The sequence below is a fragment of the Cordyceps javanica genome, chromosome 6, assembly GCF_051103115.1.
Source record: "Cordyceps javanica chromosome 6, complete sequence".
In the NCBI taxonomy this organism is placed as follows: domain Eukaryota; kingdom Fungi; phylum Ascomycota; class Sordariomycetes; order Hypocreales; family Cordycipitaceae; genus Cordyceps; species Cordyceps javanica.
Window position 1 is genome coordinate 18,610 of NC_139300.1, and position 25,192 is coordinate 43,801.

Consider the following 25,192-nt stretch of genomic DNA (forward strand, 5'->3'; position numbering starts at 1 on the left):
ATGGTGAAACAGATTATTCCCCTGCTGGCAGTCGCGTTTCCTGCCATGCTAGTCTCGGCAACGGCCATTGATAAGAGAATTGTCGGCGGAACGGAGGCTAAAGAGGGTGAAATTCCATTTATTGTCAGCGTTGATCCATTGAGCGCTGATACAATCCTGCAATGCGGAGGCGCCTTGTTGGACGATGCGACCGTCGTCACCGCCGCTCATTGCCTCCAAAAGGCCACGGAGTGTGCCGCAACCCCGAATGCGGAAGACTGCCGAGGAAGAGCCTTTAACGTTCGAGCCGGATCATTGGTAACTACTTTCTTTTGTCATGATCAAAGAACGAGCCACGTCTCCCGAGGGCTGGCAGCTCTCTCGGCAGACCTGCCATTGATAAACAAAAGCTAACTGCGATACAGAGCAGGGGCGAGGGCGGGGTACTTGCCAACGTCGCGTCTTTTCATATACATCCGGATTTCGTTCAGGGAAAGTTTGACAATGATATTGCCATCTTGAAACTGTCAACCAGAATTCCCCCGAGCAACACGATTAGTTATGCAACACTCCCAGCAGCGGGCTCTGAACCAGAAGTTGCGTCGAATGCCATAGCCGCCGGCTGGTAAGTGCTATTAGCGCAAGTTTACTGAAAGCTTAATAACGCATGAAGCAGGGGATCGATCAATTTTGGTGCTCCTGTGTCCAAGACTCTTCTCCAGGTTGACTTACCCATTGTCGCTCGTGGCGAATGCGGCAAAAAGGCCGGGGAGAGCCACGTGTGCGCCGGCTCGCCTGGCAAAGACACATGTCAAGGTGATAGCGGTGGCCCTCTCATCGACCAGTCGAAGAGGACGTTAATCGGCATCGTGTCAGAAGGTCAAGGCTGCGGCAGAACGGGGCTGTACACTAGGGTGGGTTCGTTCATCCCCTTTATTGAGGAGTTCCTCGAGGCGAGCAACGAAATCGGCTTTCGCTAGTGTAAGCGCCATAAAACTGTAGAAGGTTATTATAGATGGATAGGCAGAGTTCCAACAAAATCGCAGGAAGAGGTTCCGGCGTTGGATATCTGCCCAAAGGCATGAGCAAACGGCTCCTGTGTTTGGAAGAGTGAATGTCGCATTAGCTAGTGTTCTCGTTGGCGTGGAGTCTAGTTGTTACTTTTGGCCTTCAGACCGTATCTACATCATTTGGGATAGCAAGCACGCTGAAATGGCCGCTCGCACCAGTATGCCACCAAGAAGGCGCTGTAAGTCGGGAATTGCTTCCGCACAAAAGGCGGTAACAAACTAATACCACGACTTGGATTTCATAATTGCATAGATTTAGTCAGAAATTAATTGTGTTCATCAAAACTGGGCTCAAATTTACACATGCTGACTGGCGACGCAGCTGGTCGTCGCTCAGGTGAGCTCTTCGAAGGCTCATTCTTTCGTTGTAAAGCACGTCATTTTGACAAATTGCGCGGGATGCTTGTAATTCTCTTATGCATGCTAGACTGCCGCTGTCTGTCCAGATTATAAAGCTGCTTGGTCATGCACTTGCCTCCAACACATAAATGCTCATCTCAGATCTCTCTATGACTAGGCTTTAATTTGAGTCTAAAACTCTCTCTCTATATATATACCGTACGCGTGGGCCCGCCTCAAAAGATCGTTATTATCGGAGCCACACCCGGGAAAAAGACTCCGGCGTTACTCCGCCAGCGCAGGATATAACTAGAATTGGGTTGGTTGAGCCATAGCAGCACGCTGATGAATAAAAGTGGCGGCGGGTCAAATATATACACCTACATACCTACAATCTGTCTGTCCGAAGAGATAACATTTCACAATTTTTTTTTTCAAAAATATAACATAGCGTGCGAAGTGACATTTTTTCGATAGCAAGGCTCAGATCTGTTGTATTGACGTGTCTATCGTTGAGTTACTCAAGATCTAGCCAACGATGGCCAGCACCCGGGCGGGGCCGACGTCGACGGTGAACTAGATAGCCATCTGGAAGGCTACGGCAACGGACTGTGCGGCTCAAGAAGCCTGATATTTAGGAGAGCACACCACTATCACCATGGAAATGCAAAATAATGAGTCAGCAGGGTGCGGCATTCTCTAATAATAATAAATCCGCGTCCGGGCACCAATGTAGGGCCGTACAAAAGATCTTCGTGACTAATAATAGATCGCGGGGAAACCTTAAAAATGCACACTGCTGACCTTGGGAGCCTGGTAACAGAAGCATCATAGCTGCGCTACCTTTCAGGCACCATTTTACTCCACGCGTCATGGCAAGCCTTCAGAATCAAAGCGTTGTGCCTGCAACGTCGAATTATCTTGGCAAAATTGTCGCGACGGCTGCCGACGCCGCAGATACTGAGCTTCTGCCGCTGCACCCTGGCATAGCGCAGCCTATGCCACTATCTGTGGTTCAAAGAAAAGCCAACATCGACGATCATGCCGAGGTCGCCGTCTCCTTGTCCCAGGGGGCCGGTTCCCCCCTTTCTATACCAACAGTCCGGGCTGACGATGTAATCCAACCTGAACGTGGAATCCGGGTATCCAAGACCAGAGGAGTATTGGTCATTGTAACTCTTGCTGGTATAAGCTTCTTGAATACAATGGGCTCCGGTATACTCATTGCTGCCCTACCTCGCATCGCCAGAGAGGTGAACATACCCCCAGCTCTCGTACTATGGCCAGCCGCAGTATTTGCCTTATCTGCGGGCTGTTTACTCCTCATTTTTGGTGCAGCTGCAGACGCGATTGGAGCCAAGCCCGTCTGGGTCGTCGGCAGTTATCTCTTTGTCATTTTCACTATCGCGCTTGGCTTTGCTAGAACCAGTTTGCAAGTCATCATGTTTCGCATGCTGCTCGGCGTGGCAATATCTATGTGTCTACCGACAGCTGTGAGCCTCATCACCAACACGTTTCCAAAGGGACCGTGGCGCAATGTGGCCTTTGCTATGAACGGCATGGGACAGCCTCTGGGCTATGCAATCGGCCTAGTGCTCGGTGGCATTTTTACTGATACCATCGGTTGGAGATGGGCATAGTAAGTTGATGATCCATTTTGACATTTGCCGACCCCTGTTGTTCAAATCATCTTTCTTCATTAGATGCTAACTGTTTCTAAAGTTTCATGATGGCGACTATTAATTTTATTCTCGCAACAGTGTCCATCTGGTCTTTGCCTTCCGTGACGCCGATCTCGGACAAAAAATGGACTCGTCGCCTCGCTGAAGATATAGACTGGCTTGGGGCTATAATCATGAGCGTTGCTCTTGGTCTATTACTCTACGTCTTGGCCACACTGACGACATCTTACAGGACAATTAGACAGCCGCAGAGTATTTCTTTGTTAGTTGTCTCGCTGATTTTACTAGCCGCTTTTCCGTTGTGGATGAATCATCAGACCAAACATAGTCGGCCGGCTCTTATCCCAAATAGTCTTTGGAGGAGGGCATCCTTCACTTCCATTTGTGTTTCAGTCTTCTTCTGCTGGGCATCCCTCAATGGAATTGAATATTTTACCACGCTCTAGTAAGTCTTCAAGTGAGCGAAGTTATTTGTTACTAACTAAAATCTATCAGCTTCCAGGAGGTCCAGGGTTTATCTGCCTTACAAAGCTCAATTCGATTTCTGCCTCACATCGTGATGGGCATCTGTGTCAACGCTTTGACAGCTTATTTGATATCGCGTGTCAAGGTTCATACCCTCGCAGTCGTATCTGCACTAATTACCATGGTGGCACCGCCATTGATGGCGACTATTACTATGGGCGAAACTTATTGGTTTGCGCCCTTCTGGGCGATGTTCCTTTCGCCAGTAAACCCTGATGGTATGTATCCAACTTTCACACATGTCGCTATGAGAGGTCGGTTTATTCGCGCAAGTAAAGCCCTGACATGTATGTAGTACTTTTCACTCTGTCAAACCTGGTGATCTCCGATGCGTTTCCTTCAGACACACAGTCCTTAGCGGGGGGCGTCTTTAGCGAAGTTGCACAATTCGGTAATTCGGTCGGTCTCGCGGTGACAGCAGCTATTGCTGCATCTGTCACTGAGCATTCGTCAGTTTCAGTTCATAATCCTGCAGCTGCTTTAATGGAAGGCTATCGAGCCGCTTTCTGGACTATTTTTGCTAGCACGGTTGCAGTACTCGTAACGTCTTTCTTTGGGCTACGAAAGGGCGGTTACGTTGGAAAAAAAAACGAATGAGGTTGCGCAGTGGAAAGCAGGGGTGAGCTCACGAAACTCTCCGCCCGCGAGGTCCTGGGATTAGTTTTGATTAGTAGCAGACGAAGTTTGCGGATAGGAGATGCAGTGAAGCTGCGGCATTCAACATCACAAGATATTAAACACCTTCAAGTATGAGCATTGGCTGACTCGACACAAGCATTGCCGGATAGCGTCTCCCATAAGCTCTAGCCAAGTTCTTCCCACTTGGAAACCAAGTTCTCTGAAATTACTCTAATCGGCCGCGGACCTCTCGCCGATGGCAATAGTGACGACGCAGATGGCAATGCTGCAGTGAGTCGCACCTTTCGGAAACCGAGTGCCAAGGCAGTGCCAAGACCGGAAGACTCAAGTTGTCAATATTTCGACAAGTATCAAACGCTCCGAAGATGTCGTAAGAAGGCTTTGAAGCTGACCTGCCCTTTGAAAGTGGACAGGCCACGTTGTTGTGCGGCACGGCTGCCTTCTTGAGTCGTTGTACTCCGTCATTATAAGCCCATTATCATACTGTTAGATGAGGTTTCCAGCCACGGAATATACAAGGTCCACAGCAGATACGACCCCCATCATGCACGGCCACCGGCATGGAGATGAAGGTTAAGTGGGTAGCAACATGTACGCCACAGCCTCTTCTGTCGATATGGCAACGAGCCTTTCTCAGTCGACTTCGAGCGTAAACTAAGACTCCCTACACAAAATGCGACACTCCAGGAGCGTGAAACAGGATAGGCAGGTCCCATTTGAAGGGTGCGTTTTGTCCCTCGTAGCATTTTCTTCCTTATATCAGTTGCGCGCTGTGTTGAAGGCCATCCTCAGAGCAATATATATAGTCAATCTGGAATCACAATGCCGAAAATGCTGAACCGACCGTTTTTCTTTTTCCTTTGAGGTGGGAAAGGGCTCCCGGTACGACGGGGCAAGCTGTAAAGCTGTCTTTACTACGCACACGCAGCATGATCTACATGAAGAACGTCATTTTATGCCTAGCCTAGATAGTTATGCCGTCTCCGGCAGTGCTCTCGAAGACTATCAACACGGCTAAAGAGTCTTCCACAGTATTGACATGCAATTGACGGATTATGTAGTCTCTCGTGCCGATCTCTGTCTTTCACCGTCGCAAACCCTGGTGGATATTCTGAATCGGTCCGATGGCATCCAGGAACTCTGCAGAAGTGTTTGCGGAAATGGAGCCGATAATGCTTGTCCAGGTCACACTGACGCTTAAAGAGCACTTTGGAATTGCACGATGGATGCGGGCATCGTAGAGCGAGACAAAACTGAGTTTCCATGCTTTGGTTGATCGGTGACGAGAATGTGAGCCAGCGGTCGTTGTGCAGCACCGGATCTAAGTTGGTTTCGATATTCTCTTTGGGGGAGACCGAGTCCGGAATTCCTGAGAAGACTGGGTCGTCACCCAGGAGCGAGCCTTTCGGACCCTGGGATCGCTGCTTGTCTCCGAGTGCCAAAGAAGAACTCTCCTCGCGTCCTGTCATAAATTCAAACGATTCGGTTCGCGGGTCAATTGTGCTCATGCCTTGACATATCGACTGGTCCAAGCCGACAAAAGATGAGAATTGTAGCTGCGTCTCGCTCAGCGGGGCGTAAATCATGTCATCGATTGTGAAACCGGCGGTCGAATCCCGTTCGTAATCGTGTTGGAAAACTATTGCCGCGTCAAGAGTTCGCATCAGGTTATCCGGAAGCCTCAATGTATGATCGTCAATGACTTGGCTGGCAGGTAGCAAAGTCGAGCCCAGCCTTTTACCGCGTTGCGGCTGGGGCGTGACGTAGATATTAGGAGATGACGGAGAGCTTTGATCCGTCGATTTTGTAACGGGGCGCGGACCTTGAGACGACGTGTCATAGAACAATAGATACGATGCAGGAATCGACCCCTGAAAGGCAGACGGCTGGACCTCATCGCAACCCGTCGTGGTTTCTAGCATAGCCGGCAGCGGAAGCTTGTTGGATGCCATTCGACTTCGTGAGCCGCATTGCTGATGCGTGCGCCGTATCATTTCCGGACTAGCAACAGGCGGACGTTCAGGACTACAATTCGGCGGGCTGGCCATCGATCTTCAGACTTCGGTGTCTGAGGGTCAACCTGGCCAGCATGATGGCGATTCGCGCTGGACAACTGACAGCCGACTAACAAGATAGGTAACCGGAGTTCTGCCGGACCAGAGGTCTCTCGAGGCTGTGACATTCCATCGCCTCGGTCCTTTTTGATGGTCGTGAGTTTCAACGACAAGTGCTGGTGGTTGCCACGGCTCTGATGGCGTGTTCCAGTATGATGCGTGATGTCTTGTCGAACGTAGGACGAAATCGCAAGTTTTTCGGTAGGAGCAACTTCCATGTGCTGCGATGCTGATGCGCGATCGTCGCGTTGGCGAAAAGTATTGTCGAGTTATCCAACGAACGGATAGTAAACCACCCACAACGGTGGCGGTGCTGCTTTGCGCGGCATCTCTGAAGCGATGGAGATGGCTGTTCAGTTTCTGCGAGGTCTGCCGTTAATACGGCGCCGCACGAACAAGCTTCTGACGGGCGGCGGAAGGTGCGTTCATCTCAAATCGCCGGCTGTTCACACTTTTTGTTGTGTGGAAAACTGGTATCGGCCCGAATGCTGCATTAAGTGTCGATGGGCGGAATCATTGCCAACGCCAGGGAGCGATCTGGGTCCGGTCTCGTTATGTTTGATGGTAATCGTGAGCAACACAAGGTAGAAATTTTGGCGTCGGAGGAACCTCGTAAAACCCGGCCTGTAGCTGGGGAAACAAGCTGTTCTTTATCAACTATAGTAGGTGCCGAAGACCCACAAACCATCTGCCGGCAGTGGTGGTGCATACGGATCTATTGGGCTCCCCAACTCACAGCGCCAGAGTTTTGTTTGCTGAGTCGGTGGACTACCTGGGCAAAGTTCCATCATCCATCTGTCGAATTCGAAGTTGAAGAGCCTCACCGCCTGCGCCCCGGATAGTCTATCGTGCGGATCGCAAGTCTGGGACACTGCGGCAGCTATAATTTTCCAGCTAAAAAAGTGCCTCTCAAGACCTATCCCTTGAGCAGCTTACAGTGGAGCTCCCGACCTCAACGCTGTTCCAGGACCATTACATACATCGTTGTCTCACTTTGTGAAGGCACCTGAATTCCGTTAAAATCGATATCGCAGGCGCATGATGCATCTTCATCGCGCTGTCTCCCTGCTAGCCTTATTTTCTGGCCCCCTCGCTGCCACAACTGTCTCCTTCGCCCCTTCCAAAAGTCACGCGGAAAACAACGCACATAGCATCTTCAACTCGATCCACTCAGCCGGCCGGCAATGGGGCTCGAGCATCAACCACAACGGCTTCGCCCTCGTCCCGGGCACCATCCCACGCGGCTCTCTCTTTTTCCACGCGGCTGCGACGCCCACATGGCTGTCGGTGGGGCCTGCGAGGCTTGATTTCGAACCCGAGGCTGCCGAGGCCTTTGCCGCCGAATGGTTCGGCGGCTGCCGATCGCCTGGTGATGAGGAGGCGTTCCCCAAAGATCGGCCCAAGGGGCCCGGGTTCATACACACGTACCGTAACAGAAGAATCCTCAAGGTTCTGCTAGCTGATGGACTATCGGCAGCGCAGACGGACTACGGTACACTCGACACACAGGATGCACTCCTCCTCGAGAATAGGACCCTTGCCAACGACGCGTGCGAGGCGGATCGCCACCGTGCCCAGGCCCTGTGTGACGTTGTTGGGCCATGGGGCTACGATGGTGTTATTAGAGCTGGACTAGGCTTCGAGTTACTTCTGTGCAACGTCACCGGTACCATCTGGCAGATGAAGGTGAAGCGCGCGCTGTCCAACGCTCAACGACTCGGCGACGGTGCGTTGCGGATGGCGCAATGGGTGCGCGCAGCCGCGCAGCGCTATGATGGACTCGGATCCCGGCTCAAGCTCGACTTCTCGTCCATGGTGACAGGCCTATGGTACCCCGTCAACACAACGAACCCAAATCCGTTGCATCCAGAGATGAAGCGCCTCGCCGCCACGCCGCTGACGCACCTACGCACCATCAAGGAACGCGCAGAGGCGATCGCGCGCGCCGAGTTCCAAACTTTTCTGATTGACTGGCAGTATATTGTCGACAACATTGTGTCGCGCTTCGCGGAGCGGCTGGCTGCCATGGCCGATCCGAACATCGACGACGCCGAGTTTGTCGACGAACTGGAAACCGCAGCGCTGACATACATCGACGCGACTGCGTTCCAGAATGGCGGTCAGGTCCTTGAAACATCGATCAAAGACTGCACCGATCACTATCTTTATCCAGCTCTTCCCTTTTCCAATCACTGGAACGAAGCAGATCATATGCTCTACCATGCTGTCATCACTGTCCTCTCCGATGTCTGCGGTATCCTCATACGTGGCTGGTACGATCTCGCAAGTTCGTCTTCTTCTGCACACATAGGTATCAGTGCACAACAGCGTGCGACCCTGGATAAAAGCAAGGCACAGGTGAGAGAGCTAACGACGCGTCTGGCGTGGACGACGTGGCGCAAGACGCGCGCGTGTGCGGTCGATCAAATTGACATGGTTGCCATGTGGCCATACGGTGATTTGAAGGACCACAAACACCCGGGATGCCGCGCAAGAGACCACCTCAAAGCTAATAGGACTGGGTATTGGGGTGGCAGTGCCTTGAGCGAGAGCAGACCGGCGTTGATTACCTGGTCATCTGAGGAATTATAGATGCATTATTAATGATGTATACTTGGTCCCTGAAAACACAATATCGAGCAAGACTTCTAGTATTATAAGCCCCCCTTTTCTTTTTTTTTCGATAAGTCACTTATCTTACGAACAACATCTTCTCTCTTGCCTGGATAACAAAGTCAAGGAGGGGTTAGTCTCCGCCTTGAACTCTATTGCTTCTTACAGGAAGCAGCCCGATCATCCCAAGACGCCTAGTTGCTATCACTTTTTCTTCCACTAGTTAATCTTCCACCTAGAGTTACTCTTCTTTATGCTTTTCACGAGACAGTCATTAAATCACTCGCCTCCATCGCGAATGTCACCACCTTGCCCATCAGACGGCTTCTCAAAGGTTTAAGTTGCCCAAATGCATCATTTTGACCTAGCCAATAGTTAAATGTAGCAGCTATAGTATCTAACCAATTGTTTTGGTAGCAGACATTGAGATAATAATGTTATAGCGCGCTTCTACTAGCCGCTCCAAGGAAGCGGAGACCAAACAAATTATCGAACTGTCTGATTCTCTAGCTATATTGAGAGATATACTGCCGAGTAAGTTCCTCTGCCGGTTAAAATGAATTTGCGGTTACCTAATTGTAGCCTACCAAAATTCGCAGCTGTTGCCGCGCTTGTGGTTCGAGGACTATGCAACGATCAGATAATAACGAACTTGATTTCTAGCCGCAAACCAACTGCTTGCGCATCAACTTTTAGTGCATATTGGCACACGCCGAGAGCCAGGAACTGCACTTGTGCTTGAGGAGTGGCTTGATAGCCGTTAGCTCAGGGGTGGATCCAACTAACATACGACGACCTCGCTGCCGGTCTCGTTTGACGTAGTCGTCGCAATTTAGCACATAGTAATTGAAATATAACAGAAAAATCTTACTAGTAAATAGATAGTTTCAAAAGCTTATTAAAACAAATTATTATATAATATCTATTGTTAATTATAACCTTTTATAGCTAGCTTCCCTATGAAAAACTAGAACTGCTACTATTGTATTGGTATCTAAATCAGACTCGCTATTCTTTCTGGATGTCTTTTGTGGATGCCTGTCGGAGGTTCGCGGATAGCCCTGGCGAGTACATATATGGATTCTCCAATTAAGTTTATCTCTGAAGTTTATGTGGGCGTGGCTGGCTTCCCCCATTTTATTTTCGTCAAATTTTCTTCACACATGGGGCGGATGGGACACAAGTTGGATCTAAGCATACAATTGGACCGTCTCACATCCACGTTCCACACCGTTGCTAGTCAAGAGTATCGTGTTGTATATAGGTGCTACTGTATGTGGGCAATTGATGAAACCAGGTCTGTATGAGCAGGAAAAGGTGACTGCTTGGCGAAGTGGAGGGGCACCGTCGCATTCTGTTCATGTGTTTACAACCCTGAATTGCGTAGTTAGTGCAATTGATCCAGGACCCGCCCACGTGGATGAAGAAGCTTATGTATCAGTGCGTTCGCCCCTTTTCTGCACACTTCACTATTTACTGATTCTCTTTGTTTGTATTTTGTCCATCACCAGAGTGGCTTGGCCACTTGCAAGAACAATGCGGTCTCCTATTCCAGATTATCTTCAAGCCGTCCTCGACAAGGCGCGGTCGATCAAGGGCGGAGCACCCGCTACCTATATCGAGACGCTCGCTAAGGCTGACACGTCAAAAATGGCTGTGGCACTTGCAATGGTCGATGGCAATCTATACTCAGTAGGTGACGACCAAGTTGAGTTTTCAATGCAATCCATTTCAAAGGCTTTTGTATACGCAATGGCCATTGAAGATGTAGGACTACCAAAGGTCCTCGAAAAAATCGGAGTTGAGCCTTCGGGAGATGCATTTAATCAATTGTCTCTTGAACGTGGGACCAATCGTCCAGTAAATCCCATGATCAACGCTGGAGCTATTACTGCTCATTCTCTCGTAGAGGGAACGACGGCGCAGGAAAGAACGGAGCGTATATTGAGAGGCCTGTCTCAACTTGCCGGCCGACCGTTGCGTGTCGATGAGGAGGTATACGAAGCGGAACTCAAAAGCGCCGATCGCAACATGGCCATCGGGTATATGTTAAAAGCTGCTGGAGTCATATCTGGCGATCCGCAGGATATCGTCAGAGGTTACATTCGCCAGTGCGCAATTAATGTCAATGTACGGGATCTCGCCATAATGGCGGCGACCCTTAGCAATGCTGGAGTCCATCCGATCACAGGGGAGCACATCATTCCACAAGCAAGTGTTCGACAAGTCCTCTCAGTAATGACAACGTGCGGCATGTATGATGCTGCAGGAGATTGGGTTTCAAATGTCGGCATACCGGCCAAGAGTGGTGTCGCAGGCGGAATCATTGGTGCGTTGCCGGGTCAAGTAGGCATCGCAACCTTCTCGCCGAATCTGGATGAGCGTGGTAACAGCGTCAGGGGAGTTGCTATTTGCGAAAAGCTATCACGAGACATGGGGCTACACATGATGGACGTCAGCCAAATCGCGGGCGCGACTGTGCGGACCTCGGTGGCCACGATTGTGGCTGGTGTGAAAGAGCCTGACCATCCCAACCGTCAGCGCGAGATTATTATTTTTAGTCTTCGGGGGGCAGTGCGATTTCCTGGCTCGGAGCGACTTAGCCGAGCTCTTGTGCGTGAGCTCGGCCAACCAAATCCTGAAGACATCGGTTCGGGTAAATACGCCAACACCTGCGCGGTGATCATTTCGCTTCGCGATGTTTACTCACTAAACACAGTTGCCCGCAGAATCTTGCATGAGAGCATTAAGCGGCTTATGCAGGAGGAAAGGAGTGTGGTGGTGGTGGACCCTACAGACATTCTTCAAATGGACGGCCCAAACACTGCACTGCAAGACGATCGACTTCGTGTTGTCAGCTCAGAAACCGAGGCACGCAACTACATAGGTGGTGTTGGATGTTCAGCTGTCCTAGTTCAAGATGATTGGTGAGATTAGCTAGTAGGGATTCTCGAGTGCTTGAGCCGACTACTCTAAGCTACTCGCCCAGAGCAGGTATAACTTAAAAAGTAAAATACCTGTGTTTTGATTTAAATGACCTCATTCCCGGATAGTGTATTAATATTAAAAACTTATTAAAGTATTAATCTAAATAATCTCAAATAATTTTAAAATATACTAGATAAAATAGAATAGAATTCTATTTTAAGTAATACTTCATCTATATATTAACTTGAAGTAGTAGAAATAGATAGTTAAAAAAAAATTTAGAGTATAGAACTTCTAGAAGAAATTTATTATTTAATAGGGAATATATTAATTATTATACATTTAATATTATGTTATTATAATTTAAATTCTATAATAAGATCTTAGGTAAAAATATAATATCTTTGGTTTGTATTCTCACTATATAGTAATATTCGTCCCTTTTAAATTATACTGGTTAATATTGCTTATGCTAGTTTACAACTGTGGTCGACTCATCTAGGCGCATTACCACTCTCCAACATGAAACCTTGGAGCGCGATACTCACCGGCCCGCCTCAGATGCTTTCCCGCTCTGGGTAGTTTCAGTAGGTGGGATCGAAAACGTCTACAGATTACCTTAGTTTACTTCTATCGCCTACGTCCCTACAAGCGCACAGAGTTCTGAAACCTAGTTGGTGTGCCAGCTGGCTTAGCCTCCTGCCGGTCTCTTGCAATGGGTTTAGGGCGCACCAGCCCCCTCACCCAAGTACGGAAGCGCCGGAACGGGCAGAAACCAGCCACGCTGATGACCTCATGAGGCGAGCGTCCTCGAAGGAGCGCGCAATATGAATGAAATATCTTGATGCGCCAGCAGTGATCCCCGATGCTGAACATACGACCGCACTCTAGCTCTGATCAAGACCAGCTCATCTGAAGCGCGTCCTTTGCAGGTGGCTGAACTTTGCGCCATTTACAATATGTCGCTGCCTGTGACGTGTCCGACAGAGAGCTGGCCCCCGGGTACTGTGAGAATTGAAGAGGGTGAGTGCCACGTCGCAGTTGACCTTGGCAGTTTATTGATGGTACAGGCGGTCACAAAAAACTCATTCTTCATCCAACCCCGACATCGGATCCCAACGACCCTTTGAACTGGTCTCGTGGACGCAAGGCAGTGAACTTCTCACTTGTGTGCCTTTATACCTTGCTTACCTTTGTTCAACTGGATGTCGGTTTCACCGCTTGGGACCAATACGCCGACGAGTTAGGCTTCAGCGATGACACACTCAACGGGTCAGCAGCTGTCAACTATCTTGGACTTGCGCTTGGTTGCATCGCCTTCATTCCATTGGTCCACAAGCTTGGTCGGCGGCCAATCTACCTATTCAGCGTAGCACTGCAGTTTGCTTCCTGTATTTGGTCTGCCCGCACGAATACTGTAGGCGACTTATATGGCAGCAACATTTTATCCGGCATTGGAGGTGCCATCAGCGAAACCATTGTCCAGATCACTATCGCTGATGTTTTTTTTGTTCATCAACACGCGACTCTCAACGGCGTGGCCTTGTTTGCCACTTTCACCGGTGCCTACCTTGGGCCTGTAGCCTCTGGCTATGTTGTTGAAAGCCAAGGATGGCGATGGGTGTGGTGGTGGTGCACCATCCTCTTCGGAATCAACACGCTTCTCGTTCTTTTTCTATTTGAAGAGACGAAGTACATCTACGCTGAACGGCCGGCGGATGGAGGCACAGAGAGCCTAGTAGCTAACAATCCACTGTCAAATGTGAGAGAGACTGAGCTGGAAGGACAAATACGGCCTGACAAGGTCGATGCGTCGATTCCAATCAAGCCTTTTCGGCAGAGGTTTGCACTATGGACAATTACTGAAGGCTCGCTCTTCCACGATATTTATGAGCCTCTTGTGATTCTTGTTACTTTTCCAGCGATTACATACACAGCGATCGCGTATGGCGTGATGCTGGCTTGGTTCGCAGCGCTCATCTCCGTTCAGGCCACTTATATGTTTGACGCACCATATAACTTTTCATCAATTGGCATTGGCATGATGAATATTGCACCATTCGTTGCATCTATTCCAGGGGTGTGGATTGGAGGATATCTTAACGATAAGTTGATCATACGGCTTGCTCGCCGCAACCAAGGAATATATGAGCCTGAGATGCGATTGTGGATGATTCTTCCACTTGCAATAGTTGCACCGGCGGGCATTCTCATGTTTGGATTAGGACTTGATAATGTAGGCCGCCCTTCCCTGCTTCATTGCGGTCGCTGACTTCCATAGGGTGCTCCTTGGCCACTCCTGGCCGTGGGCTTTGGGTTATATGGGTTCTGTCTCACGGTAGGCGGTATTGTGTCTTTAGCATACGCTATGGATTGCTATCACGATGTAGGTTACTTGCGATCTGGCTATATCCTCTTCATTGCTAACCTTCCAGATCATTGGCAACGCTCTCGTCGGTGTCACGCTCATACGAAACTTACTTACTGTTGGCATTCTATTCGCTCTGACACCTTGGCTCGACGGTATGGGTGTTCAAGACACGCACATTCTTATAGCTGTTCTCACAGTAATAATCCTCGTCGGGCCTCTTGGTCTCATTCTTTGGGGCAAGAAAGCCAGAGTAAGGACTGCTGCGTCATACAGACGTATGGCGATACGGCAACCGACTCGACGAAACAAGTACTAGATGAGCCATCACCTATTTTACCCTTATGTTTAAAATATATATAATTTTCGGAATCAGACGGCACGAGCGCATGCTAAGGGCATACACAAAAGACCTAGACCAGGCCATCTGTCTTTGACAAGCAGCAAGCAGTCAAAACGACGCCAAAAGCTATCGCAAGAGTGCTCGTCTATGTGTGGCGCAACTGCCTACATATGGTCCGTCTTGCCCTCTTTCTCGAAAACAGGTGGGGGACGAGGAATATCTTTAAAAAAGACATATCGTTTAATGAACCATGGAATCTGTTCCTTCATCTCGTAACGCAGGAACTTCTTAGTCGGTACTGAAAATACCTCTGTAGAGCGCAAAAATTAGCTAGAGTTTCGGTTTTGTCGTCATGTTGCAACTTACGATCAATCTCCTCCAGCGTCAATTGCTTCGTCTCACGCACAAAGCAAAAGATCATCACCCACGCTACCAGGTTCAGGCCGGCGTAAAATCCAACTTTGCTCATCAACATGGAGTACTTCTACGAAACAGATAATGAGACTTACAGGCACCCGTTGATGTCATTACAGTTTTCATCCTTGGAAATGTAAGACCAAGAATTCCGGCTTTTCGAGTGGATTTCGATCAGCTTTTGGAACCACGGAGTATAGGGTCAGATTAGGTGCTCACCAAATGTATTATTGATGCATACTGCCCAGGCCATTCCTTGCTCACGCTGAATAGTTGGAAAGACTTCGGCGGAATACTGGAAAGCGACGGGCCCTTCTCCAAGTGAGTAACATATGGTGAACAAATAGACAAAGCTGTGGATGTGGAATTAGCTCTTCAAATAATCTTTGGTATCGAATCCAGAGGTATTCGACTGACAGGACGACAGGACCAATCCTGGCACCCTTGGGTCGCATGTCATGTGCAGGGTTCTGATCGCCCTGGGGTGTAACATGATATGCGCCGTTAGGCAAAAGCGAAAGACCGGCAGCCAGGAGGAATATACACATTAGCGGAAATGTCTATAAGGGATTAGCCTGTCAGTCCCGAAATACCTCACCGTTTCTACTTACGATCATTGTCAAAGTACGGCGACCTTTTGTATCGATCAAAAACAGAGTCGGGATAGTAGAAACCACCTGGACGGCTCCATATCCTAGCGAAGCGTAAAGCGCCTCAGTATCGGTATAGCCAACACTGGTGAAAATGGATGACGAGTAGAAGCTTATTATGTTGATGCCGCACATCTGCTGTGCCAGCATGACCGTAGACGCTCCGTAGTTGGCTCTTCTAATTCTCGGGACAGCAAAGCAATCCTTTAGCCGAGCAAAGTAACCTGCACCTCCTGCCATCTTCTTTTCCTCCTCATAGTTGACATACGAGTAGTAGTAATCTCTAGCCGCGATGATGTCATGAGCCCTAAGGCGTTGCATAGACCTGAAGCCTTCGGAAAATCTTCCATGTTTCATAAGCCAACGAGGAGACTCCGGGCAAAAGTATATTCCAATGAGAAGAAGAAAGGACGGAATAAAGGCAGAGCCAAATTGGAGGCGCCACGCGATCTTACCGACATCCTTGACAATGATGTTGGCAGCAAATCCCAGGAAGATACCTTTCATCCATTAGTTTATTTTGATCGGTTCTTGCGTAGATGCAGAAAGGTTGTTTCCCGCCGTGCAACTTACCAATGACAACCCAAAGCTGCCAGAACATGACCAGCGCGCCACGAATTCGGTGGGGCGCCATTTCAGCAGAGTAGATCGGAACAGTCGCATTCTTGGCGCCAATGCCAATACCCATGATAAACCGGGCCCAGAAAAGGCCTTGCCAGCTTTTTGCAAACGCGGAACCGATGGGCGTCGCAGTCAGACATGCAGCAGTGAGAAAGATCTCCCCTCTGCGGCCGAGGTAGTGGTTGAGCGGATCAACGATAAATGCGCCACTGCGACAAACATCAGCGATATGCACGACAGCTAGCAGGTTCGGGGATTTGCTGCACGCACATCAAGCCAGCTGTGAGGAAAATGATGGAGTTGATCAAGCCGACAATCCATTCGTCTCTTCCTTGGCCTTTCAAATGAAACTCGTCCGGGAAGGAAAGGTTTGCGCCATTGGCTCCAGTCTGGTCCCATCCTTGTGTTGCTGCACCAATCGCACAGAGACTGATGGAATACCACAGCATCTTAGAACCATGCCACTTGTGTTCCTTTTCATATACAAGGGCCTGTCTTTCGTTACCAGGCAGCTCTGACATCAGTTCAAAGCTGTCAGGGTCTCGAGCAACAAGAGCAGCACGTCCAAAAAGATCGGCGTGCTGTTCCATGCCATGAGACTTGGCCCACTGTTCGGCCTCCAGAACAACATCTTGCTCTGTTTTGCGCTGAGAACAGTTAGCACGGCATACTCTGATAGTCTGCGTTTATTTTGCCTTGCCTTGAGGGGATTTTCGATGATGTTGTGGGCGACAGACTGTCGACGACCACCAATCTCTTGGCTCGACTCCTCCTGGCGAAGCTCGTGCTCCGGAACGTGCTCCGAACGGGGTCCGTCTGGGGGATCAGCGGAGACCTTTTTTTTCATGCTCATCGCGACTGTGTCAATTGTCTATACAGCTCGGAGGCGTAAAGTATAGTGTGCCTTCAGGTGAAATGTAGGTTGCGGATCCAGGCTATTTATGGCTGTTGCACCATGGTACTAAAGCCTTGGTTAGCTCTGAGGCTCCAACTTTTGGGATGCCCCATGGTAGTTTCATTAGGCTTGGGGAAAACTTACTCCACGACTCAAGGGATTGCAATGTGGAGGTGGATAGACAGGTACATGGGCTAAAAGTACTGGTTTCCTCTCCACAGCGTCAGCGGGGTGTTCATAACTTCTTTGTATGAAATGCGCAAGGATCGCCGGGTACAGCCGGTCATAATGCCACTGCAATGGGTTGCCCGCGGCGTCTCGAGACTCCGAGCTCGGTAAAATAGGAATGGGTAGCAATAGCCTTCCCCGGAAATTGAGGGGTGGCGACAGCTAGATCTTACCGTTCTTCGAAACCTCGGGTACAAGAAATAAGAGCAGTTCCAGGCAGCAGTATTTCCAGCAACCTGAGTGGCCGGCGTAATAAGATCGAGGTGTGGTCATATGGGGCGAGGAGCCTGTATGTCAGCCGCCCCGAAAGCCACTGACGCAAGCCTGATCATCGTGGCACTCAGCCCAGTTTGTCGAGTCGCATGGGCCAGGTTTTAGGAAAGCTGCCTGACACCTGAGAGCGTAAGGAAAGCTGTTGAGCTTCATTTCTGGACTAAACTCAGTCGCAGACCGATCAAAGACTAACCTCTCTTTACCGTTTATGAATTATCAAATCGAGAGAAAGCGTGTCGCTGATCGAGAAACGTAGAAGATGACTTGGCGTTTGTGAAAATTCGAATCTGGTCGATAGATTATTGCCGGGCAACACTGCAGAGATGCACTTGGCGTATGTACAGTTAGGAGTCAAATGTATAAGAGCTGGATCATTTCTCACAGAATAGGAGTTGCCAAATGGAATTTCTTCTCGTCTGGCAACGGCTGGACGAACGAGTGCTTCGAGGTAGCTGTTCAGTCAGCTTTCCTTTTTGATGCTGAAGATCAGTCGATGCAACGATAGTGATGATGTTTCTGGAAAGTGATACTGAGCGCAAATGACGGCTGAGTCCTTCAAGTTGCCACTTTCACGGGGCCTTTAATTCACCGTTCCTCACGGCCAACGAAAGTCTGTTCGGGGTTTCATAAACACCGCTGTTGCTTGAATTCACCTTGAATTCACTGCAAGAAAGCCAGGCAAAAAAATTTTCACGGCAAGGATCAGACTTTTCAGAGGTTCGTCTACGAAAGAGCCTATCTCGTGAAATCAATTTCTATTCCGAAAGGAGGAAGATTTTCAGATGAAGCAAGAATGACAGTCAATAGGTACCTGGCGCAACGGTCACTTTACCCTTCGACTGATGTCTAGTGAAAGTATGCGATACCTACACTATCTCTTAATCTGACGATTTCTCTGAAATAATATGAAGTCCTCCCAGCGCCCCCCTCCCCTCCTACTCTCTGTTGCTTTCAGCAGCAGTCCTTTGGCCTGGAGCGGTGGCTTTATTGGAAATCGATCTACGCTACCCTATAGAGCTAGTGATAGTGGCCACCGGGGACTGAGATGACTGCATTATATTTGAAGCAGCGAAACAAAGGAGTGCACTGAGGAAATGACATCCAAGAACAAAAACAAAAACTCTGACACATGCTGCCCTCGAAAGTCCTTGAACAACCGCGGTGTACAGCAACGCTGCGGTGGACCGTCCACCACCGTTTCCTCGAATTTTAAAGAGATCTTGAACGATGAGTCATGTTTTCTCCTTAGAAATGAAGTAATTTTTCTAGATATTTAATAAATGGAGGAATAAAGTAATTGCATAAATGAAATAATTCTATAGACTTCTATAGCTTTGAGGCTATCCAAATCATTTTTTCGGTACGGATAGAGCAATTTTTTGTCGTCTCCACTAGGCACCGCCCAAGCACAATCAACCAAGGGGAAATTATAGCATCAAGTCACCCAGCACTGGCAAATGCATCTCGACCAATCGACCAGCATTCGAGCTCAGTCTTTCGGTTTTGTCGTTTGTTTCTCTCTTTTCCAATCCCCTATAGTCTCCCCTTTCATTTCGACAGACGATAAGCTCGAGTCCTAGACGGTAGTTGACTGCATGACGACACTGACGCTCCAAGGAGTGGGTCTTCAACTGTGGAAGTGTCTCATCAGAATCTCGACGCGATACACGGAGCCAAGTCTTCATCCTGTTGATCCCGAACTAGCCGATATCTCAGCTAACCAAGCGTCGAGACCCGCGGGTATTTCTACATTGGCCCAAGTCAAGCATGCGTGGCTCTAATCGTACGACGCTGCTGCTGCTGCTCCTGGTTCTGTGCTTTGCGACCAGCGTCTCGGCGTTTGGTGCAGGCTCTGTGGCAGATGGCAGTAATTTCAAGGAGTTTGTTTGGCGGCATGGCGACATAGTTGAGGTTTTGCGCTTCTTACCCTCGAGTCTTATCACCCATACTGGGTTTACGCAGCTCCAACGACGGCAAATCTACTTTGGCAACTGGCTGCGTGATTTTTCGCAGGTCGTAGATGCCACATGCCTGGAAAATATCCCCGAGTCGATTCTTCGCGCCATTGTCTCCATTCTCGCCATGATGGAGTTCGGCTATGCGACGGATGAATTTGATGTCACGCGAGAAAGACTTGGCTGCTATAGACACGTCGAGCACATCGATAACCCTCGTGGCTACAGCAGCAACGCCCAAGCCATTGACCCTCGCCTCAGGGGACCCGTGGACCCCGTTGAGCTCGAACTTGACCCGGACACCGGGATGAAGAATTATATTGCGAACTCTGGCAAATCGTGGGAGACATCCTCTGACTATATCCGCGATCAGCTCAGCAAGTGCATCGACCTTGGCCGACGTGGCAGGGCCGGGGACCACGCCGCGCAAAAAGAATCCTTTATCCACCTTGGGGCCGCGCTTCATACGCTTGAAGACTTTGCGGCACATAGCAATTACATTGAGCTCTGTTTGCAGGAATTTGGAGAGCATGCTGTCTTCGCATTTGTTGGGGATGCCTGCCGCGTGCCGCTGCCCGCGCATTTTCGGACCGACCGCAAGGTGCCACCTCTCGTCACTGGCACATTCGGAATGCTTGACATTTTTCACAGCTTGCTCGGAGAGGCTGACGATATGGCTATTTTACAGTCGCAAGGGTCGCTGAACCAAGTGCAGACGCATCTTGGCTATGGCGCTACAGCATTCGACCAGCTCTTTGATGCGATTGAAACGGGAATTGCCTCTATCCAAATATTTTCGACGGAAAACAACGCTCTGATAAGCCAGCTCAAGACAGTCCACCTAATACTGCAGAAATTCGTAGCCGAGCCGTCTACCTCATCCGATGAAGAGGAAAGTTGTGACGACTGTGACAAGAATTGTGACAACTCACCTCCTACCGCCAAGAAGTCGCATCATTCTGTCGATCCTTCAATCATCTGGCAGGCCCTCGAGCCTCTCTTCTTCTTTCATGACAGAATGAAGAAATGGCTGAAAGAAGTGGCTACCAACGATGAGGAATCATCCGGGAATACAAGTTCTGAAATGAGCGACCTGACGAACCAATTAGTCTTCAAGGCCATGCGGATCGTCATTGAATCTTCCGTCAAAGAGCTGCGGGCAACCTTGCGCGCCGCCAAGGCTAGAGTGGACAAGGAAGCAGCATCTTCTGGCTCAGCAGCGGTCTATGACGAAGGCTCCTCCGCCTCAGATCCTAGCCACTCAGATCTTTCCAAGGACCACTTCTGCAATGTTCTCAACAGGCCGGCTGGTCTCGTCGCAACCGTGACTACAAACTGGACAACGCAAAAGATCGTTGAGTGTTGGGACAATACCGAGTTGGATGCTGATGGAGTGATTGACGAAATATTGCAAATTATGCACCACCCAGCATTTGTCAAGGACAAATCTGAAATACAGGAATACATGTACATGACGGTAGATAAATGGTGGAAGGATCTGCCGACAGCAGAGCGCTCGCTTCTCCGAGAGAAGCTGACGAAGGATAGTGTTCGACAGCGTGAGCACGAAGACCATCACTTGCTCGTCCAGCCCAATGGTAGACAAGGACCAGCTCACTTTCCAGGGTCAAAAGCGGCAGTCGTGAAAGCCTTGCCAAGACGATCGTTTCCGTTGGAGTGGGCATTAAAGGAGATTGTTGCCGACTGTCTCTGGGTATTTCAAACGGTTGTTACATATTTGCTGCTGCCATTTCGGTTGATGACATGGGCTAGAGAAAAAACCACGGGATTTTTCCATAGAATTGGGACAAAGACCAGGAAGCAGCAGCCAGCGACATGACAGCAGTCTTCTTGTTAAATCATAGCCGCAGATACTAAAATAGACCTCCTGTCATCGTTTCATAATCCTAGCTATTCAATCTTGATTTGTGATTTGTCAATTCTGTGTGGCGCACCTTGTACGCATATCCGTCCTGACTGTGAGCTACAACTCCTGCGAGTACGTCAAAATAATTGACCGTTGTATTATTCATGAGACATAGGGTGTTGTATTGCGCGTCATCGAGCACGAGAAAAATAATAAAGGCCGAAACTGCAGATGGTTGTTGATGGTTTGTAGGTGGGCTCTTAGCTGGGAGGCATCTGCAAGCTACTTCTGTACTAAAGTTTTAGTTCATAACTAGCTGTAACAAAATAAACCTTACGGAAAATAGTTATACATAAACATGTGAAGCATGTAATTCTTCAGGACAATTCCATTCATTGTATTAGATAGCTCTATGAAGAGAAGAAACAGGACTTTTTAGAATTCAGATACGTTGGTCTGGTTCTGTTCGGATGGGCTATTTGCTTGTACTCGCCTCGCGTGCCAGGACAGTTGAGGCAGCAAAACTGAGGTATATTAATAAGCGTAGTTGAAAACTTGCTGGGCTATTACTATGATCACTTTCTAACTTGCGCAAAACTCTTGGACCCTTCGTTCATTGCACACCCACACGATCTTGGTCTCGGGCACTGGACAGTGGAAGGAACCCTTGATTGTCAAATCCGCTCCGTCAAACTCCCCATGAGTGTCGAACAGTTCGATTACGAGGTCCCGAAGGGTCTGTATGCCATCCCTTCGAACCTTTTGGACTTGCGAAGCGATGCCGAGGTTGATCAGGATCTATTGCGGTACCTCCCCATCACTGATGACAAAAACATCTGGTTTTATTGGCACAATGGGTACGAAAACATGTATCCCACCGCGCAACGCACAGTCCGTGCCTATCAACGTCGCTTTAGCAAGCTTGGCTGGAAAATTCGTGTAGTCAATCGAGAGCCTGATTCACCGCTCAACATTGGCAATTTTCTCGACATTGACGACCCAAACATGTTCCCTGCTGCGTTCCGCGACGGCACCATATGCGGTGACTACCCAGCACAGGTCAACTCTGACCTGGTTCGCTTCCCCCTCCTTCTTCGTTATGGTGGGTTGTATGCCGACACGGGCGTTCTGCCAATTGGTGATTTGAACCGTCTTTGGAATGAGACCGTCGCCAATGTCGAGTCGCCGTACGAAATCTTGACCTTTGGCGAGGCAAAGGGCCAGACTGTGACAAATTACTTTATGGCTGGACAGCGAGAGAATATTTTTTTTCAACACTGCCATCGATTTCTCATCAAGCTCTGGGGCGAGAACGGCGGCCGAACAAGTCCATCGGGCATTCACCGCAGCCCTCTATTCAAGGGTTTGCCATTGGCAGGAGAAGGCAACACAGGCTTGACTTGGACAGAAGATGGCCGCACCATTACCTTGGAGGAGGGCCGCCGTATACTGACGGACTATCTCTTCCAAGGTCAGGCGATAAATATGGTTATGGGAACGGTTGACGTGGAGGCTGATTGGGACGGCCCGCGCTATGGTAGGAACCATATCTTCGCCATTGATTTTCTAACGGGCAGCCAATTGATCAACCATCTTACCAGCTGGAATGGACCTCGCCAGTTTGAGCTGTTTTCTCTGTGTCTACCCACCCATGGTGAGCGGGAGACGGAAGACCAGAGGGAAGCTAGAGAGATTGTGGAGCAGTGCCTGACGCGGAGCTTCGGGTTCAAACTGGCTACTGGATTAATTTTGAGAGTAATGGGCGATACATTAGGGGCTCTATGGAAGAAAAACGCCGAGAGCGACAATAAGCCGAATACATACGCTCACTGGTTTCGATACGCGACAACTTATTACAACCAGAGCGAGCTGCCTGATCCAGTGGACGTTTTCCTTACAGAGCCGGTCAAGCGAGGCCGCCTGCTGGAGGCAGAATAGTCAAAAATAATACCACCACACTTGGCAGCTCGTCAATTTTTAAGATGCAAGCTGCTCTTTCCTCGTTGGCTCAGCACTAAATTAGGGCACCAAGTTAGTGCTGATTTAGCAGAACTTGAGTGCGCTTATAGCACTAAGCGATAGAGACAAAGCTGGCGCAGTTACCCGGCCGCTCACTCATAGGGCTGCGCGTTTCATGTCTGCTGCCCAATCCTCGTGAACTACCTGATTGAAATCGTCATCGGACAGCACTCGAAAACCTACCAGAGCCATGCTCTTTCCCCACTCTACGGCCCGATCGAGGGACTTGTCAAGGCCAGAAGCGTCGGCAAATGCTCTGGTGTGATTTCCTTGCCCCTTTTCCGTGTCAATTCCGAAAGCTCCGTGGAATCCGGGGCATTCGTAAGTAACATTGCCCATGTCTGTGGAGCCGGCAAGAAAGTCGGCGGGCTCGTCAAGAGAAACTGTTCCTTTGGGTAACGTGGCGGCGAATGCTTTACATAATTCCATGGAGGAACGGAGATCCGCGTAAGAGTTGATGGATTCGTATCGGACCTGACAACCTGTGGCAATAGCGGCACCTTCAAAGCATAATTGCACACGCTTCCATAGCCGCTCCGCAGCAGCCAAGGTATCACTGCGCACTATAAGATGGAGACGTCAGTCTGCTGAGCCATCGCGCGCCAAGGAGCTATGCTGCTTACCATAGTACTCGACGCTGGTCGATCCAGGAATGACATTGGGGCGATCACCACCCTCTTTAATAGTACCATGGATCCTCTCATGCGGTCGAATTTGCTGTCTCAGCATGGAGATTGCATTGTAGGAAAGGCAAACGGCGTCTAGCGCATTGAACCCATTCCAGGGCTCCATGGCTGCGTGCGCAGTCTGCCCGCTGAAGAAGATGCGCCACTTGACATTGGCGAGCATCTTGACCGCCGCAACGCCGGTCACATCTCCGGAGAGGAGATACTGGGGGCCTGGGTGCGTCATGAGGCAAGCAGCGGCATCACGATAAGCGCCGTTGTTGATGAGCTGGATCTTACCACCACCGCCTTCTTCTGCCGGAGTGCCGAGGAGTCGTACCCTGCCCGGAATGGAAGTCTGCTTCAGAGCTTCTGCAACTCCCAAGAAGGCTGCGAAGCTGGCAGACGCGATCAGATTGTGGCCACAGGCGTGGCCGATTCCCGGCAGAGCATCATATTCCGCGTTGAAGATGACCAGCCGCCCGCCCGAGCCGTACTCGGCTGAGAACGCGGTAGCTACGCCATAGGCTTGTGGGGTAACATTGTATCCGAGTGACTCCAGTATAGAGACAAAGTTTGCGTGAGCGTTGTGTTCTTCGTAGGCGAGTTCTGGGTCAGTGTGAATCTGCACTCTCTCATGTCAGCGGGGATTGGCGGCCTACTGCGGCAGAGCTGGGAGACGGCGTACTTGATGGTTAATTTTCTTGATGGCTGGTAGATTGTGATCCACAGCTTGGTGGATTATTTTATCCCAGGGTGTGTTCATGATGGGCATGTCGCTCAGCTTGCTTTATTTGCTCTCATCAGAGGTGTGTGTTGGGGGCCTTGGGGTCAAGAGTCGTCACCTACCTCTGCCATGGTCGCAACGCGGGGTAGGGCCCCAGCCAGTCAGCCACACAGCGTGGGGTAACGAACTAACAATTCAATAAAATTCAAGGTAACTCTGCCATTGTGCGGGAGCGGCTTCCGCGAAGACTTTTGAAGCCGTCGCCCAGCACTAGTGGT

General features: G+C 49.6%; 8 protein-coding genes across 8 annotated transcripts; 5 read left to right on the top strand and 3 right to left on the bottom strand.

The window, feature by feature from the left end:
- On the top strand, nt 1–959 carry V2A60_008459 (S1 family serine peptidase; the record flags this gene model as incomplete). The annotated part of the gene is made up of 3 exons (XM_083259732.1): nt 1–279; nt 405–604; nt 656–959. The coding sequence occupies 3 exons, from the start codon at nt 1–3 to the stop codon at nt 957–959; spliced, it is 783 nt and encodes a 260-aa protein (XP_083115858.1).
- Nucleotides 960–2,260: 1,301 nt separating this feature from the next.
- Nucleotides 2,261–3,028, top strand: V2A60_008460 (uncharacterized protein; the record flags this gene model as incomplete). Its single annotated transcript, XM_083259733.1, has 1 exon — nt 2,261–3,028. The coding sequence occupies one exon, from the start codon at nt 2,261–2,263 to the stop codon at nt 3,026–3,028; it is 768 nt and encodes a 255-aa protein (XP_083115859.1).
- Nucleotides 3,029–5,318: 2,290 nt separating this feature from the next.
- On the bottom strand, nt 5,319–6,186 carry V2A60_008461 (uncharacterized protein; the record flags this gene model as incomplete). The annotated part of the gene is made up of 2 exons (XM_083259734.1): nt 5,319–5,374; nt 5,430–6,186. 2 exons carry the CDS (start codon nt 6,184–6,186, stop codon nt 5,319–5,321), a joined length of 813 nt encoding a protein of 270 aa, XP_083115860.1.
- Nucleotides 6,187–7,389: 1,203 nt separating this feature from the next.
- On the top strand, nt 7,390–8,940 carry V2A60_008462 (uncharacterized protein; the record flags this gene model as incomplete). Its single annotated transcript, XM_083259735.1, has 1 exon — nt 7,390–8,940. One exon carries the CDS (start codon nt 7,390–7,392, stop codon nt 8,938–8,940), a length of 1,551 nt encoding a protein of 516 aa, XP_083115861.1.
- A 1,773-nt stretch (nt 8,941–10,713) lies between these two features.
- Nucleotides 10,714–11,892, top strand: V2A60_008463 (glutaminase; the record flags this gene model as incomplete). The annotated part of the gene is made up of 1 exon (XM_083259736.1): nt 10,714–11,892. One exon carries the CDS (start codon nt 10,714–10,716, stop codon nt 11,890–11,892), a length of 1,179 nt encoding a protein of 392 aa, XP_083115862.1.
- A 2,872-nt stretch (nt 11,893–14,764) lies between these two features.
- V2A60_008464 (uncharacterized protein) lies at nt 14,765–17,138 on the bottom strand (the record flags this gene model as incomplete). Its single annotated transcript, XM_083259737.1, has 8 exons — nt 14,765–14,910; nt 14,967–15,084; nt 15,256–15,367; nt 15,432–15,574; nt 15,626–16,164; nt 16,238–16,494; nt 16,556–16,932; nt 16,986–17,138. 8 exons carry the CDS (start codon nt 17,136–17,138, stop codon nt 14,765–14,767), a joined length of 1,845 nt encoding a protein of 614 aa, XP_083115863.1.
- Nucleotides 17,139–19,448: 2,310 nt separating this feature from the next.
- V2A60_008465 (uncharacterized protein) lies at nt 19,449–23,441 on the top strand (the record flags this gene model as incomplete). The annotated part of the gene is made up of 2 exons (XM_083259738.1): nt 19,449–21,234; nt 22,051–23,441. The coding sequence occupies 2 exons, from the start codon at nt 19,449–19,451 to the stop codon at nt 23,439–23,441; spliced, it is 3,177 nt and encodes a 1,058-aa protein (XP_083115864.1).
- Nucleotides 23,442–23,618: 177 nt separating this feature from the next.
- V2A60_008466 (M20 family metallopeptidase) lies at nt 23,619–24,953 on the bottom strand (the record flags this gene model as incomplete). Its single annotated transcript, XM_083259739.1, has 3 exons — nt 23,619–24,085; nt 24,146–24,812; nt 24,876–24,953. The coding sequence occupies 3 exons, from the start codon at nt 24,951–24,953 to the stop codon at nt 23,619–23,621; spliced, it is 1,212 nt and encodes a 403-aa protein (XP_083115865.1).
- Between the last annotated feature and the right edge of the window lie 239 nt (nt 24,954–25,192).